Source organism: Momordica charantia (genome assembly GCF_013281855.1).
Source record: "Momordica charantia cultivar OHB3-1 chromosome 7 unlocalized genomic scaffold, Mcharantia_2.0 BLBB01000007.1, whole genome shotgun sequence".
Lineage (NCBI taxonomy): Eukaryota > Viridiplantae > Streptophyta > Magnoliopsida > Cucurbitales > Cucurbitaceae > Momordica > Momordica charantia.
This window is the reverse complement of record NW_028275165.1, coordinates 20113033-20131899: the sequence shown is the minus strand read 5'-3', so window position 1 is coordinate 20131899 and position 18867 is coordinate 20113033. Positions and strand designations below refer to the sequence as shown.

The following is an 18867-nucleotide window of genomic DNA, read 5'->3' as shown; positions in this document are numbered from 1 at the left end:
ATAAATTATAGTTGTTTTAATTTCTCAATAAATATAATTGGTCGAGCCCTATTCAATAAATTGTTAAGCAATATTATAATTATTATTAATCATTTTTAAAAATACTTCATTCTAATATAATGATATAATGTTGGGATGAGGATCCCAAACTCACCGCCCCCAAATTTAAAATAAATACCTTAATTAATTGAGTTATGTTCAGATTGATGTTTTTTAAAATGCGTAGTTTTTGAAACTTAGAAAAATTATAGACACAAAATTAAAAAAAAAGGTTAAAAAATAATGAGATATTTATTACTAAATACCACAAATTTAATTTATTCAAATGATGATTTTTAAAAGCAATATTACTTATAAAAAGACTAAATAAATTATTTTATAAAATTTGATAAAATTACTACAGAACTTATTCTAAAAAATTATCTGTCCTTTTGGATTTTGACAAAATTGTGTTTTTTAATCATTATTACATATTTATAGTCAAAACATGTAATTGTAATAATTAAGTATTAATAATTATATTCTTGTCTTTCTTTTTTTTTCTTTTTTTTAAGATAATATTTTTGTCTTCTCAGACATGTATAAAAATTGCTCCACATTTCTAAAATTATTTATTCATTAATTGCTAAAATAAATAAATTTCTAATAGGTCGATCATCTCAATAAAACTTAAATTTAGTTATGAATTAATTATTAACAAACTGAATTAGAATAAATCATTAAAATAGGCAAAATAAAAGACCATATTATTAATTTTTTTTTAATATAACATGTTGGGGAGGGATTCGAACTCACGATCTCTTTGGTTGGAGGTATATGTCAATTACTATCGAATTATGCTCGCTTTGACGACCATATTACTTCATTTTAATTGCAATATGCTCTATCATGCTCCACACGTCAATACTGGATCATATATATACCACTGTGCACGTACACGACCATATTTTTTCTATTGAGATGCCTTATATATTTGGCTAAAGTTCTTCATTCTCATAGTGCCAAAAGACTAAGAAGAAACACAGCACCATTTTATAACTACTTTACTTCACACAATTAAAAAAAAAAGTCTTAATTTATATAGCTATTTACAGCATATAATTTATAGGTAAATAAACGACGCACAATTGATATTGTGGTAGGAAGCGGGGAGACCTTCATTGATCTTCTGAGGGTGAAGCATGAAAAAAGAGGCAAATGGCCGATATGTCGTCCCTTGCAATGCCTCGTTTCTTGGATTTCCATGCGAGAGCCGCGCAATCCACTAGCCTTTTGGCAGACATTTCCCTATTTGGCGTTGAGGAAACTATGTGCACCGCTTCTTGATTCGACATGACGTCCCATACCTAAGCAAACAAAAACCCACAATCATAAATCATGGATAGAAGTTAGTCCAAAAATAAGTTGATCTTTGTTCCATGTGAGTTCAATTAATATTGATTTTTAATAACATTGCTTTTAAAAAATGATTCTAGACGGTCCATGATCTTAATTTGCAACTCAATTATGCCAAATCATTTAAGTTAAGTGATTATGCAGAACCATTTTCTAACATCAATCACTTTTTGAAACTTAAATACCAAATACTCAAATAGACACTAATCTTTAAATTTAGCAATTAAAATTGTATTTTACTCAAAGTTTAAATACTACACTAACTTTTAAAAATACCGCAAAGTTAACGTCCCAATTTTATCCCAAAAATTTCTTCCTCCATTGTCTATCCAATTTTACTCCAAAATCTTCTCATATTTCATCTTAATTGAGATAAATTTGTAAGGGAAAAGGAGGGAGAGGATACGAAGCTAACCCCATCAGTAGCGACAATGACGAACTGATCAGCAGTGGAAATGAGACGGTGGGTTACATCAGGAACTGAAATGAGGCCGTACTGTTTGGTGCAGTAATCCCCAAAGGCTCTGGAAATTGCCAAACCTGGCGACTCCGACTTCGGACTCCACACTCTGTACACTCCCGGTTCATCTTTTAAACACAATACACGTCCTTTCGATTGCCTTATTCTCTCTGCCTCCTCTGCAATAACATCAAAATCTTCATTATTATTAGTATTGCCTAATGGGATGGATTTAACAAATTAATTAAACAAGGGGTAAACCAAACCAGGTAAATTAGGCCTGAAATCAACCGACAGCTGAACTGGTTTCAAGCCCCCATCATCACAAGTCACACCCAACACAGCTCGTGAATCGCCAGCATTTGCAACAACAAGATGCCGCCCCTGAAAATGCAATGCAATGCATAATTAATTAACAGAGAGACGTACTGGAGAAAATTCCAATTCCAATTTCAATTAATTACCTGTTTAACCACAGTCAAAGCCGTGGTGCCACTGTAAAAAGAATCGATGCGAGGGTGTTGCTTGAGCTCCTCGTCAATGGCGGCATATGTTTTCAGGCAGGATTGTTTCCATAGGTTGAAAGGAAGAAGGTTTTTGTCGGGTTGATAATCCATTGAAAGGTTTCGTTGCCAATTGTTCAGCAATCGAGCAGGCAATGACTTTCTAACCTCCTTGCTTATCATGTGGCCCCATGGACCATGTCCGTCAAACATCCCACAGAAAACCATGTCTTCTTGGCAACCGTAACCCTACCACCCACCATCAATAATACACCATATTTAGAAGTTATACTATATGATATCAATTTTAAATAAATATGTATTCATAAAAGTATCATTACTTTTTATTCTTTTAAACCATATCACAAAATTCATTTTCGGCGTTGAACTTTTAATAACCGTTCAAGTGGGCCTAAAATATGTACTTAAATAAAAATGTATATAACAAAATTATACTACATTAATTACGTATTATATTAAAAGTTTAACTTTGAGTTTTATTGAAATAAAAAAAAATGCCTTTTAAATTTTATCATGTTAAATGTAATATAGATAAAGGGAAAAAATTGACTCTTTGAAGTTGGAAGAGCTTCTTCTTAACACACAACTGGAAGAGAAATGTAAAAATTTAAAAAAAAAAAAAAAAAAAGAGTTCTTCCTTTAACTTTGAAGAGCCAAAATTTTTCCATAAATAAATGGATAAAATAGACACCATAAGAAAGTAAGACATAGCCTTGTTTAATTTTGCTTTCTCTTCATCCTCCAATTCTCCTCTATCTTTTCCTTTTTATTTTTCTTTTTCTTAAGGCAGAAACATGAATTTTACTCTGGATAAGAAAAGTAAGGGATTTTTTCTTAAAAGAAAAAAAAATTACTAAAAGAGTCAAAAAAAAAATCTAAAAGATTTGGTAATACTTATTCAGACGAACAATGTGAAAAAGAAAAAAAAATAGAGTAAATTATAAGCTTTAGTCGGTCAACTTTTGCATAAATTCTTGAAAAAAATATTCATATACATTATTATTAAATGTCTACTAAATTTTTTAATTTAAAATTTTGTATCTAAAAAGTTTCTATTGGATCATAAATTTATTATTAGATAGAACTCTGAAAATTCTAAATTTATAATTTAATAAAAAAAATGATAATCATTTTGTTTTTAATTTACTATTTTCTAAAATTAAATTTGTAAATACTACTTGTATTTTTTTTTTCATTTTGGCTAAGTACTTTTTAAAATATTTTCAAAATATAAATAAAAATTTGAAAACTAAAAAAAGAAAAAGTATTTTTCAAATCTTTATTTTTATTTTTAAAATGCATTTTTAAGAAAGATGAAAACTAGCAAAAAATAATTTTAAAAAAACTGAAAATTAAAAATAAATCAAACTTTTTGGGTCATAAAAAGAAAGAGATATACCTCCCAAACAACGAGGGAATCCTGATTAGTTCCTTTATTTCCTCTCTTTGAGCAAACAGAAGACATATCATCAAACTTGCTTGTTTTAACACTTCCCGACAAACAAATCATCGATTTGTTCTTCTTTGCCTCTTTCGCCATTTCTCCGGCCGCTTCTTTCCCGCCGTCTTCGTCACTATTATTCTTTTTCTTCATCAAAATATTCCTCACCATCCCCTCTCAATTAGCCCTCAGCACCACACTAACGAAATTAGTAAACGATTCAGAAATCACCATCACAAAAAAAGATGAAACAACCTAATTAGATGAAAATAACAACTATTAAATCATGTTTTCACTGCTTTTATTCTGAAATGTGAGAGTTATTTTACAATTGAAGTTGCGAATACGGTTAATTACGCAGTAATTTTGATTAAATCATCATCAAAATATCCCTAGTTCTTAACTATCACATGTTTGGAGCTCAAAAAAGGGGAAAAACAAAATCCGGAGAGGAAACAGAAAATTTGTCATCCATACGAATCAATACTAATTAGCTGAGCCAAAAATTTTCAACTATTTTTCCTCTTTTTCAAGCCGTCTCACAAACACAGGCCAAAAATTGAAAAGGAAGCAAAAAATTGAAAATCGCATCGAATAACAAAAAACTAATTATTAAGCGTACCAAATTAAATCTGGTGTGCCGCCGGAATTGTTCAAGTGCACGGCAAGTAATTTTATATGCCCGAAGTCTGGCGCAACCGCCTGAAAGTGATCGTCGCCGGCCGGAATCCCACAGTTTCCGGCAAGCGCGACGGATCACTCTGAAACTCGCAGCCTTGCGTTCGCTGATTCTCCATCTATATCTCCTCCCCCACTTGTAAACACTGGCGTTCGTACGTAAATGTATAATTTCGTTTACCGCGGGCTGCGAAGGCGCAATTGTTCTCTTATGTGAAAGTACGAGAATGCCATTACAGTAACCCCAGAAGCCAAGGGTATTTTGGACAATTCGTAAAATACGGTTGCATTTTGAAATTACGTCACTGCCCACTGATCGCTGTATATTATTATATTCTGGTATTGAAAAGAAAAAGAAAAATTGAAGAGTAGTTAGCTCAGCTGAGCTCTTCGGAATGCAATTTTGGTGTTTGAATATTCATTGTTTTTTTTTTCTTCATTAATTTTTAAAATTTTATGTTAGTCTTTGAATTTTTATTTTCAGTTCGTATGAAAATATATGTCATTTAATTTACAATTATTGGAAATCATTGTAAATTAAATGACAATTTTGCTTTACTTTTTAATTGAAGAATTTAAAAAGTAGTGAAAAGGAAATTTCACGACAACCCATGAAATATACATAATACAGCTTTCTTAATATCGTCAAAAAAGAAAAAATTGATAAGCACACATCTAAAACCTTTCACAAATAATATATCGATAAGCAAAAGAACAATTATATTTCCTTTTGGATTCAAATAACACGCGGTCAACTTTCATTGGTGGACAATAAAGATCGATTATTATCAAGCACCTAAGTTTTTTCTATTTTATTTTAAATAAATTCATTCAAGTGTTACCAAAATAAATAGTAGTTATTTCTAACAGATTTAAAATATTATTAGTTATCGTAATTTAAATTTGTTTCGTTTTGATCCATACCACTCTCATTTTTGGTCTCTATATTTTTACTTTTAAAATGTAACGACTTTTAGTCTTTATTCGCAAAATTTTAACACATTCTATACCCAACGAAAACGATTTAATAAAGTTATGATTAGCTTTCAACAAAAACATATTTAAATGTAATGTTGTGTTGAAATTTTGATAACAAAAGTAAATAGAATGAAGGGACACTAAAACGATCACTTTTTAAAAGTATGAGGACCAGAACGAACAATATGAAAGTACATGAACTAAGATAGACAGAAGTAAATGACAGCATAAATACTATAATGTACATGCTGAAAGTACAACGACAATCGAAATGAGCCAAAATTGAAAGTAAAGATATGAAAATAATATTTTTAACTAAAAAAATTTAAATAGTAGAAATTACACAAAAATACTAATAACAATAATTAAACATGCAGTCTAACCTAAACAAATGGACGCATCAATTTGTCATTGCATAGACTTGGAAGCAAATTCAACCAAATTATCGTAAACTATTTAATATAAAATAAGTTGAAGGTCGGTAATAAATTACATATAAAAGGAGATATATATATATATATATATATATATATGTAGGGGAAATTAAATATACTATTTGTGTGGATGAGAATTGCGAGGAGTTTCAATTGAAGCCTAAGACGAGATACATTATTATTGTAAATATCTTGGATTGGGGTTGTTGAACAAGGTTTGTTTACCATACAATTTGCTTGTCTTTTTCATCATTTAATTATTTGAATTCCTTTTCAATTCTTTTTGTTGTTTATTAATACCACCATTTAATAATGAAATTTATTGAGGAATTCATTCATAAAAATCAAATGAATTGTCCACAGCATTTTACAATAATGTTTCCTTAAAATGGAATATAGAAAAATCGTGAAATAATTTCGTCTAATTTTTTTCTCAATAAGAATAAAATATACTATGTTATCCTTTGTAGTCTGTTATTTATAAATATTTTTAAAACTATAATCATACTTAATAAAAGAACCTTAATAAACTAAAATAGGATATATATTTTTAAGATATTGTTTGCGAACTAAAAAAATCGTCTGAATGAAAATGGGATTTGTATAGTATAATTAAAAAGGGAAAATAAAGTCAATTTGAACATATCTCAATTAGTTAAAGTACTCCTGTGAATTCGAGTCTCCATTTTTATATGTAGTATAAAAAGGAAAATAAAAAATAAGAATAAAGTTAAATGATTATATTTATGAATATGGAGTGTAGAAAATTCTATTATCTTAAAATAATATTAAATTGATTAAGGATGTGACTTGTGACGAATGTGTGTGGGTCATCTTTATTGAATATGGAAGTCAAATGGACAGATCCAAGAATTGGTGGCTACCGACGAGCCAGTTGGCCTGAGCTGGCCCAGCCACAAATGTTAAGTTGAAAAAGATTTTTCTATTTACAGATTTATTCTAATTTTAAAAAATTACTAATTTATCTTTTAGTTGCATACTTGTTATATCTAATAAGTCTTTGAAATTTAAAATAAAGTTTAACAAAGACTCTAAATTTTTAATATTACGTCACACGAAGTTTCAAGTTTGTGTCTAGTCATTTAAACAAATAATAATTATGTATTTTTTAATCCAAAATCTTTTAATAGGTAATATATCTCTGAATTTTGAACAGTACTCAATAGGTCTGATCTTTTAAACACAAAATTAAATTAAAATTTATTGATATGTTAGACACTTGTTAACTAGATCCATTTATAAACTTCAAAAATTTATTAAACATGTTCAAAGATTCGAGGTTCTTATCGTCCAAAGAATACCTCTCATCTCGTGACACTTCATCAATGCTCACTTAAGGTAGTTTGTGACTTGTAAGGCATTGGAGTGTATTGATATTTAGAAAATAATTTCAACTAAGGAAAGCAAGTAGATTTAGCTGAATCCACATGTGAATGAAGAGGGAGAGAGAGATGAAAACGACATTAAATGCCCAAATTAGGACAAGAGTCTTGTATAAATTGAATAACTATTACAAAAAGTCCTAATTTTGATGAAGGTACCTTTCTGAAGGCTGCTATAATGAGCCTCTCTCTTTCTCTATCGCTCCTCTTATTTTTTTGATAGAAAAAATTAAAGTGTAATGCAAGATTTAACCATAAATTAATCAAGATGACCTAACAAGAACAGATTGGATTCAATGAAAAACTTGAGATGCATAGTATTCACTCTCATTGAACACAGGTCTTAAATCTTCTTTGCTCAGGAATTCCAATGGGAAGGAAACAAGATGCCCCTTCACTGCATTTAATCTCTCTGTTGGATCAATCCTTTCAATTTCTCCATTCTTATAAAACTCAAGCTTATCAGGTGCTATTCCTAAATCTATTGTGGTGTGCCCCAGTCTCTCTTTCCAGTACAAAACGCTTTGTCTCAGTCCAGCTCTGTATTTAAATATACGCGTACAAATCAGTATATCGACAAGTGAAGTGGTAACCGGGATTCAACCGAGTAGAGTTTTAATCATACCTGAAATTTATGAGGTCGTTTGGTATGCAAGAAAAAACATCTTGGTATATCGTCGTGTTTGTCTGTTTGAAAGATCACCAAGTTTGTTGTCAGTGCTCTGATAAGATTCAGAAGAGAGTAGAGAAAACAAATCTATGACAGAAATCTAATATGCTAACATGGCTGGTAACATATCTGTGGCAGGTGAATGCAAATATCTATTCTTTGAGTTCTGACTATTCTTTGGTAAAGATTCACCCATTTATCTTGTCATTTTATTTTCCTTATTTAAAATTATTAAAAAAATTTGATAGTTGAGATTCAGTGTGTATTAGTATACATAATTCCATTAGCTCCGTTTGATAATCATTCTGTTTCATCCTCAGTAAACATATACATTACTTTCTCACCTTAGCAGTTGCCATCCATGTGTCCTTGTAGGTTGAATCAGCAACTGGGTCAATTATTTGATTAATCTGGGGAAAAAAATCACGTCATAATGATATAAAATTATAGCATATAAAATCTTTCAACTCCGCCCCAGATAAAACGTGAAACTTTTTCATCAGTGGAAATACTGCTTCCTAAGAACTGGTGGTTCATTAGCCAGCCACTAACCTGTCCGGGACGAAGACCGAGATGTTCAGACCAAAGAGAGAGACGCAGACTCCAACAAAACTTTCCCGCTTTCCATGGTTGTCCTCCCATAGATGAATTGATAAGTTCTTTATCTTCGATAACGATAGCAATCTGAAAGAGGATCAAAGCTTTTTAGAGATAGAGAGTATTGAGACCTCAGATTTTTAGATTTCCACCAAGCAGAACCCATCAAAGTCAAAAAGCTCAGATTTTTAATGTTTATCCTCAATTGAGTAATTGAAGCAAAAAGCTTCCGGGTTATTAATTGTTAAATTTTCAAGTACATGACGAATTATATCAGCCCTGAAATATTTTGTCAATGGAAAAGTGGAACCAGAAAGATCCATAGCTTTCCAAAAGAAGAGAAGTGATACCTCGGAATCCCTAGAACCAAGTAAACTCCTGTCGTTAATGTTAGCCGATCCAATCAAAGCAATACAGTCGTCAATAATCATAATTTTACTATGCACGTACACCTAAATTCACAACATATAAAGATGTTAGCATGTCACAAAAGGCAATAAATCTATCAGCTCTATGCCTATCATTGGGGATATCTTAGATTGTAGGAAACAGATGAAAGCCACTATCTATTCGATCAAGAACCATAAAACACATTAAACCAAGCAATAATGAATAAAATACCTGACTTGAAGCCACAGGACCACCATCAAAGAGTCTACCATAAGCTCTAAGGCCATAGAACGATATATAATCATGAACTTTTGAGCCAAGATGATCATAAAGATTATGCAATATTGAATTCTGTCCTCTGCATATAGTTCGATACTGCCAGTGCATTATTGCTCTAACCGATGCTGCACCACTGTCGTCAAGACCCCCCTGTCAAACTGCAGATTCAGAATGGAGAAAAAATATGTATACTCAAATAATAAGCCAGAAAAGGACGAGTGTCGAATTTCCAAGAACTACAACCTGAAATCCAGGTAAGAGTGGTATCACAATAATAACCCTAAATGTCTTCTTTTCACGGTAGGCTCTCATTACACGGCAATATAATGCTTCTAAAACACGATTCCGTATCAAATCATCTCCTGAGAGGCCCGATATAAAAAATTGATTCTGGGAAAAAATAAAACCAAGAATCAATACCATGAGAAAGTGTAGAATACCAGTTAGTTTTAGTTGCAATATTCCCTAAGATACAGAACAGAAGTCTATACCATTTCTGGGATTATAATGGATCGACTACAAGGAATCAAACATCAACATATCCATTGAAAAAAAATAAGAAGAAGAACAAAGAACATAAAAAAGAGAAGGTATTGATGCAATAATACTGCTACGATTAAAAAATCACATACCTCAATATAGATAAAATGTTCTGCTTTCTCAATAAGAGAGCAATATGCAATGTGAATGCTCTCTTCGGTTTGGCTTGTCCCAGCAGACCACTGACTGACACTTCTGATGACCTGAAAAAGAACAGTCATTAGCAATAAAACAATATAATACCATCACAACTGACCAGTAATTGACGACAAATTAGCTTATACATCCCACTATATGCAAATATGACTTTAAAGAGCCTTAAGTCCTCTAATTCGGTGTGGGAGGACTTCAATGATTTGCTGAACCAGTAAACTAAGGTGAGTTTCAAATTTAAATATAAATAAAATCTATATAAACGAAAAGGGAGTTTAGATAATCCCAATTGCAATATGAGCTTGAATACTAAATGGATATTAGAAAAGCAAAAGAAAAAAGAAAATTATATTTAAAACTGCAAAAATGCCAGTTCACTGAACAAAATCAAAACCCCAGACAATCATGCAACTTTTTTAGCCACTGCTGTAAGACTTTAATATGCTCTTGACGTTCAACTCACCTGGCAACGACATGAAGCACATGGACCAACTTGTCCAGGTTCATCCGTGAAGCCACCATGATGTCCCCTATCTTGTGTTTCCCACCACTCGAAATCTGAACTTTTGACACGATAATGCGTTTTTCCATCTCCAGTCAACTTTCCATGGAAATCCAAAGTGTCAAGATCATCAACAAAGCCTTTCATAGGCATATCTGATCCTAGGGGTTCAACTTTGATCTTCCTGAAAGAGAAAGAAAGACCGCTGCTGACCTTACTTGGCTGATCAAGGGGATTGGCAATGGGCTCCACTCCATTTAATTTTGAACCTTCATTTTGAGCATCCTGTCCATCAGCCTCTTGAGGCAAAAGCAGTGGAATATCATGAAAAGATGATCCTCGAGAAAATGATTCCTGCACTGTGGTTTCTTTAGAATTATCAAATTCCTTCTTTTCGGCTTCCAACTCTCCGCAATTTCCCAAGTAATGAGGAATGACCATATGATGCTGAGGCATAAGTAATGGAATCGCCCGCTCATATGGGGCTTTATTTCTCTGCAGCAATACATATTTTTCATTTAGGACAAAGTGACATAACTATTTGGACAAGAGTATCAACGAACACTGACCTTAGCATAATTCCAGCGTTGGACAAAATGCCTGGCTATGTCTCGACAAGGTGGTCCCCAAAGTGCGCAGTGGACATCATGCCAAGGCATGCGAGGATACTTCCCACGATCTAACTCATCTTTCATGGTATCTTCCCATGAATTTGGCTCAGATTCCCTGAGTCAATAATACGTGAAATTAGCAAAATTTTGCATAAATCATTACCTGGCATTTTTTTTTATAAGAAACCAATATGGAGTACATTAAAGCCAAAAATAGGACAACCTAAGGAAAGGGGTAAAACCCCTCCCACAGGGAACTAACACAAAAAAGCCTTCCAATAGCTCATAAATCATTACATGGCATAAAAATAGCAGAATTGTAACAGCACGAGAAATTCTTAAATAATCATCACTATCTATCATCATTTCAGCCCAATAAAGCCACCATGACCAATATAGTGCATCAGACTAGGTATATCTTAAGTAACATGGCCACCCCAGAAAAGATAAATTTTCACCCCTAAACTTGGCAAGAATGTCAGCCAAACCTATCAACCTCGCGATTAATTCAGATAGAAGTACCCTAATCAAGAATAATAAAGTTAATAACAATTAGCCAATAAATTTGCAGAAAAAATGTCCCTGCGACAGGGGACAGTAAAACATACCTTGGATTATAGTAGTCCTTTCCAGGCCATACTGAAGGAGGACAATCACCAACTTTATGTTCTGGTGTATCATAACGACCAAAGCATAAATCCAGTCCTCCAATAAAGCAAATATGATAATCAACAATAACAAGTTTTTCATGGTGGGACCTGCATTAACCACTCATTAATATTAGATGAAACTACAACATATATTATGTCCACAAAATAATACCATTGAGAAGTTGTGCAGATGCTGCTAAATGCAACAGAGTTTTGTAACAATGCCAAGAACACTTATATTCTGCAGAAAACAGTAAGGAATCCTAACAGCTGATAACCCAACCCCTTCAGTAAGTACTATTTGCTTCTGAGTCTCATTGGTTGCTCGTATGCCACTCGATTAGCATCAAAAAATAGAGAAACAAGACTAAAATGGGTAATAGATTAATCATATGCTCCTCGTCTCAAAGCCGAGAGACTGATAATTGATACTTGAAAATATTGAGATGTGAAATCAAAGTGAATTTACGATAAGCTTTAAGCATGACGGGATTCAGAAAGATTTAGTTATCTCTTTTATCTCTTATTTCTATGGATGTCGTTCATGTATTTAACTTGTGTACAAGACACCAAGAGGTGTGGGAATGAATATTAACTTTTGTTATTCCCCTTAAAAAAAATGAAGGGACTGAGAACATACCATAAGTACACGCCACTGGAGAAGTGGTCAGGGTATCGTAGTACTCTCACATTCTCATGGATACCAAGAAGTTTTCTCTTGCTATAAACACTGTTAATTTTTAAAGCAAGGGCAACCTCTTTATAGAGAAGAATGTATATCTGCATGTCACGTAAAAAAAAACTTACACAAATTTTTCACATCAAAGATCAGATTAATACTGTGGAATAAGAGAGAGAATGGACTAAATTAATATGAATTATGAAGTGTAATACATTATTAATGCATTGATATAATACATAAGAAACGTAGGGTAATGTGGATTAAGAGAGAGAATGGAATAGCTATTACAAAAATGTCTCAATTCCATGCCTACTGCCTTCTTGATCAATGGATAGCTATTCTGTTGGGACTTTGTGGGCAAGTTTTTGATAACCCGTTATATTGACTTTTGGAAGCATAGAGCACTGTACTTTTTAACACTTCCTCTCATGGCCACAATTACTTCTAAGCAAACTATCTCTCCCTATATCTACACCGTAACAATTGAGTCTTTTGAAATTTTAAGGAATATTCCTTTTAGAAAAATATTACTATTTAATATTATAAACTCATTTTAAAATGCAATAAATTAAAATTTAATATATTATGATAACAAACAACTTTTAGAAAACAAGACTTCTTTCATTATTTGATTATACATTACTTCAGATAAATGTATAATTTAAATTTGACATTTATAGAAATGTTTTATTAAATTTATTCATTTACATGGAAAACTAATATGATATATAAAATTTATCACTAGATTGAAAAGGTTAAATTACACCAAAATTTGCTAAATGTATAAAGTAAAATTAAACTTCATATTTGGGTGGTTTTATAATTATTATAAGATTAATTGAGTAGTTTAAAAACTTGTAACAAACATGGCAACAGGGCGGCATCCCTATCCCTTACACATATAAAAATAAACAATTAGAAGGCCATAAATTTGAAGGTGCTAAAGAGAAATTCATGAGTTTATATTATAACTTATAATATATTCATGAATTCATAAAATAAAAATAGATTAGAATTCCATAAAACGTACCTGAACCCCTTCCTTAGCTTTTGCTTCAAGTAAAGAATCAAGTCTAGATGAAGCGTGGGCAATAAAAGGACGCCGCAGATACAATTCTGGGCAAAGCCACCAGCCACAAATAAAAATCTGCAAAAGACTCCTCAATCAGCCAACAATACTTTCCCACAAAAATTATAATTGTAAAACCATAAACAATGAATTGTCTTAAATTAAAGAGAAGGATTAGAGGAGGGATGAAGAATACCTCAGATTTTGCACGTTCAATAGAAGTGGCAATAGCTTCAAAAGCTGCTTGGCCATCAATGAACCACTGAGCTCTACTACCGTCTTCAGTCAAACCCCTTGGAGGAGCAAAAGAACCAAAACGGTGAGGATGACACCAACCCTCAGGAGGCCTCAGTCCAGCATCATTAATTGCTGCAACCCAGTCTTTAACCTTGGATCCGTTCTTTGCTCTTATCCTAATATTCCTATTTCCACATGTCACCTAACATTTCCCATCACAGATTTAAACTTTTCATGAGAAAATTCTTATTGGTACAGAATTCCATTCCATCATAAACGAGTATATATGACAACTAAATGAACGCCACTGAAACTAAAATCTGTCTTATTTGCAACCACATAGGAGGCCAATGACCAACACCAAACTTTAGAACCAGAAACAAACTCAAATCATACAAGGTACAATGCCCAAAATCTTATTACCTTAAATGAATGTCTTAATGGATTTCGCTCCTTAATTTCCTTAGCTAAAGATACTCTTCCATCTCCATTGCCATCAGAAGTAGGTAGCACATCAAACACTATTATATCCATTGGTTGCGTATCAAATGGATCTCCCAACAAGGCCAAGAATCCAGGTTTTAATACAGCCCACACCTGAAAAATCCAATCAACAACATAGACTTGTATATTTAAGGCCTAAATGCAAACCCAAAAAAGATCCAAGTACACTTCGTCAAACCTTTATAAAATAAATTCATAACTTTAAAGAGGAAACAAGCATTTAAAAAGTAAATTAAGCAATTCCCAGAATAAGTAAACTAAGCAAAAATGAAGATTGTGTTAACATTCATGGAAGGAGAAAAGGAAAAGAACCTCCTAAACAAGTTCTGAGAAAGAAGAAGAAAAAAATTCATTTCCTGCCAGCATGCCTACAAATTTAGGTGCCTTGCCTTTCATAGAAGCTAAGAGAAGCTAATAGTCCCAGATATAGGTTTAAAGAGGTTTTACTTTCATGACATCATTCGGAGCAACGTGCACTGGAGTTAAGAGTGTTTCAATTGATTATTACCCATTTTTTTAGGAAACATAACAAGGGGAAACAGAAAACTCCCATGTTCATAGTTTCCTCTACATAAGAAATAAGTATTGTATAAAGAACACAATAGGTGAAAGAGATCAGCACATAACTGAAACAGGACATACTTAAAACACACACAAGAGGAGGAAGCAAAGAAGAGAATGAAATGCAACCTATCCAACTTGGTTGATCAATTGAAACACAACGGAAACCCAGACATAAAGCCAACTTAGGAAGGAAAAAGCCCATTACCTTTTGCCAATTGTCATTACAACAACCAAACCATAGGCATAGAAAACATTTTTTAGAGTCGTCTTCCTTTACAATTTTAGGTAGATGCTTCACCATGATATAATCCTCTTTCAACTTCGGGCCATATTCTGGTGAAAATGATAACTTAGAGACCTCCAAAAACCTGCAAACCTACAGTTTATAAATTCAAAAGGAATTATAATAATAAAAATAGATCATAAATGAGGGGAGAAAATGGTTACACCCAATGCATTAAAATTTAAAAGCCAACTATCAAACAACTAAAATAGCATCGAGTGTTTTCTATATTAACATACATGCATTATGACATATTGAATATAAAAGTAAATCCATGATTTAGTTTAAAAATGCATCCAGTTCATAACAAGGCACTCCCATAAATTCTGAAGCTTTTTTTTTTTTTTTTTTTTTTTGCTTAACTACTCTCAGAAATACATAAATGCATTAGGAAGAAGTAAAACACCCAAGAAAGGTGAGCCCAATGGAGGTTGAAAGAATAAAAAAGTAGTCAACTTTACTGCAAGCCTTGCATTACCCTCAATTAGATTCAAAAGATTCTATTACAGAATAGCGTGGAAGGTAAAAGTGAATCAAGATATAAACTACTCATTACTTTAGAACTCTAAAATTACTATTTCGGCTCAGGAAGAACATAGAATAAATATTTTTTTCTCAAGAAAGGTCAACTCGGTACATTAATTGTAATTTAAAAAAAAAACATTTTGAAGTTACCTAAAGTTCCAATCAGGATGTAAGTACCAAGTACCCCACAAGAGATTCATTTCAGTTAGAGATTCTCAGCTACCTTTTGACTAATTTTATTAATATAACCTAAGTTACTACAAATTTGCTTGTAACTTGAAACTTGTAAATACCAAGTACCCAACAACTAAATTTGGTTGTACTAACTATGCATAGCATATATTTGTCTAACAATACTAAACTATTTGAAGATTCATCAAGCAACCCATAACACATGAAAGGGAGAGAAAGAAAAAGATATCAAAAATTCAGTTGATAAGCTAGTTATGTCACTTTCCTCTTTCACAAAGCAAGAAAAAATGAAGAAATCGCCGGTGAAGAAAAACACCTATGATAACATAAAACACTGATGCAGTAGTAAACGGCCTTAAAAATCATTAGAGGTAATACCAAGAAAATTTCAAGACTAACTACCCACAACTGCAATGTTAAGCGTCCTGTGAATTTCTTGACTACCAAATGTTGTTGTATTAAGTATATGGTCACCAGTTCTAAACTCATGCAACAATTTATTCATAGAAAATGAAGCGTTCATTAAGAAGATGAAAGAAAACAAATGGGCTAAAAAAGAACATAAAAGAACACTACAAAAGGAGCCTACACAAAGAATTCAGACTTATAACAAATTAAGATATGCATCATATGTCTTCAAAATAACATATTACCACCTATACCTCTCGAGAGTTGACAATATCCATGTTACTCAAGAAGTGATTCAGATAGCCTTGCATTGCATTCTTAGCTCTATCAGACATAGACTGCTGCCTTCCTAAGGCAGGCCGAATAATAGGCAGGGCAGCACTGGATGGAACATCCCTGTGTAGAAGTAATACAACCATAAGAATAATAGCAAGTATGCAAAACTGAACAGGATACATAAACAAATTCTTCCAGATTAGCTTTGAGAAAAGCTGAAAATACCTATTTTTAGAACTTTCTTCATGATGCAGAAGATCGGCCTCATCGTCTGGTCCATCCTCATCTTGGGGCACTGCTGTGTGATCTCCTATTCCTAGATTTTGAAGCCATTCTTTAACCTTTAATATAATGTTCCAATGAAGACTACATCAAAACCCCAAACATTCATATTAACAATAACTGATCTAAGATTTCAAAAGCATAAGGGCATTAAACACCCAAGAATTCACGTGCTCGAGGATGCCAAGAATTGGGAGTTTCATATACATACCTGTTCTTGCTTCTCATGAATTTCCTCGATGAACGCACGTTTCTTTAATGCAAAATGCAAATAGAATACATGGGAAGCTTTCTTCAGCATGCGCCATTTAAACTATTCAAGGAAAACAATACACAGTTACACCATTTAAACTTTCTTCTCATATAGAATAGCATCCACACACAAACTGAAAAGATAAAAGATACGAAAATGAGGAGGCAAAAATCACTAGACTACAACGGGAATATGGGCGCGGAAAGTATTTTATAACGCCATAGGGAGAACAAACAACTTGGCTACTCTTACTTGTGCTCGAGTGATTTGGTAGAGTTAATAAGCCAATTAATCATAATCTAAAAGTAGCTAATAAAGCTCTAAATCTAATTGAATACGTATTCTTCAATCCCACCACTATACTACATCGTAAACTCGAGGTAACTCGTCGATAAAATATACATAATCCTATAATTGGCCTATCCGATTTCCTCTGTGTTCTTCGCGAGAAAACAAAAACAAGCGCACAAATCTAATTGATCATTCCTAGACCAAATTCAAAATACCAGAACACCTAGAGGGTGGAGTAATTCAGCTGTAAAAAAATGAAATATAAATTAGAAACAACACAAAAATTCAAGGAAACTGAAAGGAGAAACTGCACCTGCTTGTACTGGCACTCGATTGTGTAAGAAAGAAGCATGGGACTGATATCGCCGGCATCAGGTCGAGAGACGGAGATGATGGAGGCCTTGGGCAACTCATCGAAAATCCGAGTCGGCTCAGGAGCGTCCTGATGGAACGAGAAAAACGAAGACATCGACGCCGTCGGCGGCTCCGATTGCATTTGAACGTATCGAGGCCCGGCTCCGGGCATCAACTGCTCCGATCCCATTCCTTAATCTGCCCAACGCCGCAACAGCCTCGTTCGATCCACTCCGAACACAACTACAATCGAAGATTCTGTATCAACAGAGAGAGAGAGAGATCCAAATTTTCTTCTCGGTGATTGCTCTTTTTTTTTTCCTTTTCTTTTGTTTCTTCTTTTTTTTTTCCTTTTTTTTTTTTTTTGGTTGTGAACTGCAAGCAAAGCAACAACAAACACGTCAAAGTGTGAATTTCGCGGGTTTCCTATCTTATAACGTGGGTTTCGGGTCATCCACAATGAAGAAGAAGACCGATGAACTTGTTTCGTTCGGTCGTTGTGAACGATTGGTTTAATATTTTAATGTGCAAACCACCGGCAACTTTAATTAATCATTTCTTTTCTTAAGAATTCATGGCAACATTGGTAAATTTTAGTAATTAAATTATATAGTATAATATTCCCTCTCCCATACGGATTAGAACTGCAAGCTGCAACACCCTGACCTAAAATCAACAAATTTCTTAACTGAATTTATGATTTTTTTTTCTTTTTTAGTGGGCTGAATTTACGATATTTGTTCTTTTTTTAAGAATGTTTTATTATTTTATTATTATTATTGAATATCTTACTAATTAAAAATGATTAAACAACGAGATCACTCACTAATTTTTAAGAAGTGAGAAAAATTAAATCCCCCACTTTACTTAACCAATTGTACTCATGTTAGCTTTAAAGTAATATTTAAATATATTAACGTGCATTTAATTAATGTATTTCAGACCCACAAAAAATTTATTTGTGAGTGTTCATTTATTTAAATACATAATTACATTAATAAATATTTATTTATTGTTTTTTCCCGTACTATTTTTAGTATTAGAGCTGTATATGCACTTACTTTCTTCAATCTCCTCTGAAAATTTAATTTCAAAAACTTTTATTTTTTGAACATTTTAAAATATCCTTGAAAATTTATTTAGTATTAAAAAAATGTTTGATAACATTTTAAAAGTTAAATCATGCATATTTACCAACTCCAATGGTCAAAGCAGCCTCACGTCAACCACGAGCCCCACTAA

General features: G+C 32.7%; 2 protein-coding genes across 6 annotated transcripts; both read right to left on the bottom strand.

Annotated features, from left to right (window-relative positions):
* Positions 1–1010: 1010 nt before the first annotated feature.
* On the bottom strand, positions 1011–4655 carry LOC111009546 (putative protein phosphatase 2C 34). 2 transcript variants are annotated; one of them, XM_088126526.1, is made up of 6 exons: positions 4443–4655; positions 3779–3996; positions 2320–2607; positions 2122–2239; positions 1811–2034; positions 1011–1346 (listed from the first exon to the last, which is right to left on the bottom strand). In XM_088126526.1, the coding sequence occupies exons 2-6, from the start codon at positions 3989–3991 to the stop codon at positions 1158–1160; spliced, it is 1032 nt and encodes a 343-aa protein (XP_087982652.1). In that variant the 5' UTR covers positions 3992–3996; positions 4443–4655; the 3' UTR covers positions 1011–1157. The 2 variants fall into 2 exon arrangements, with proteins under 2 accessions (XP_087982652.1, XP_022138351.1); XM_022282659.2 differs by having other exon boundaries at positions 3779–4019; positions 4443–4654.
* A 2736-nt stretch (positions 4656–7391) lies between these two features.
* PLDP1 (phospholipase D P1) lies at positions 7392–18105 on the bottom strand. 4 transcript variants are annotated; one of them, XM_022282657.2, is made up of 21 exons: positions 17585–18105; positions 16939–17040; positions 16671–16786; positions 16424–16565; positions 14967–15137; positions 14117–14290; positions 13653–13895; positions 13418–13534; positions 12346–12485; positions 11664–11813; positions 11014–11170; positions 10658–10939; positions 10406–10543; positions 9882–9992; positions 9493–9639; positions 9202–9399; positions 8931–9032; positions 8536–8667; positions 8328–8393; positions 7939–8000; positions 7392–7853 (listed from the first exon to the last, which is right to left on the bottom strand). In XM_022282657.2, the coding sequence occupies exons 1-21, from the start codon at positions 17813–17815 to the stop codon at positions 7607–7609; spliced, it is 3228 nt and encodes a 1075-aa protein (XP_022138349.1). In that variant the 5' UTR covers positions 17816–18105; the 3' UTR covers positions 7392–7606. The 4 variants fall into 4 exon arrangements, with proteins under 4 accessions (XP_022138349.1, XP_087982649.1, XP_087982650.1 ...); XM_088126523.1 differs by having other exon boundaries at positions 10406–10939; XM_088126524.1 differs by having other exon boundaries at positions 10406–10939; positions 16671–16811; positions 17585–17724.
* Between the last annotated feature and the right edge of the window lie 762 nt (positions 18106–18867).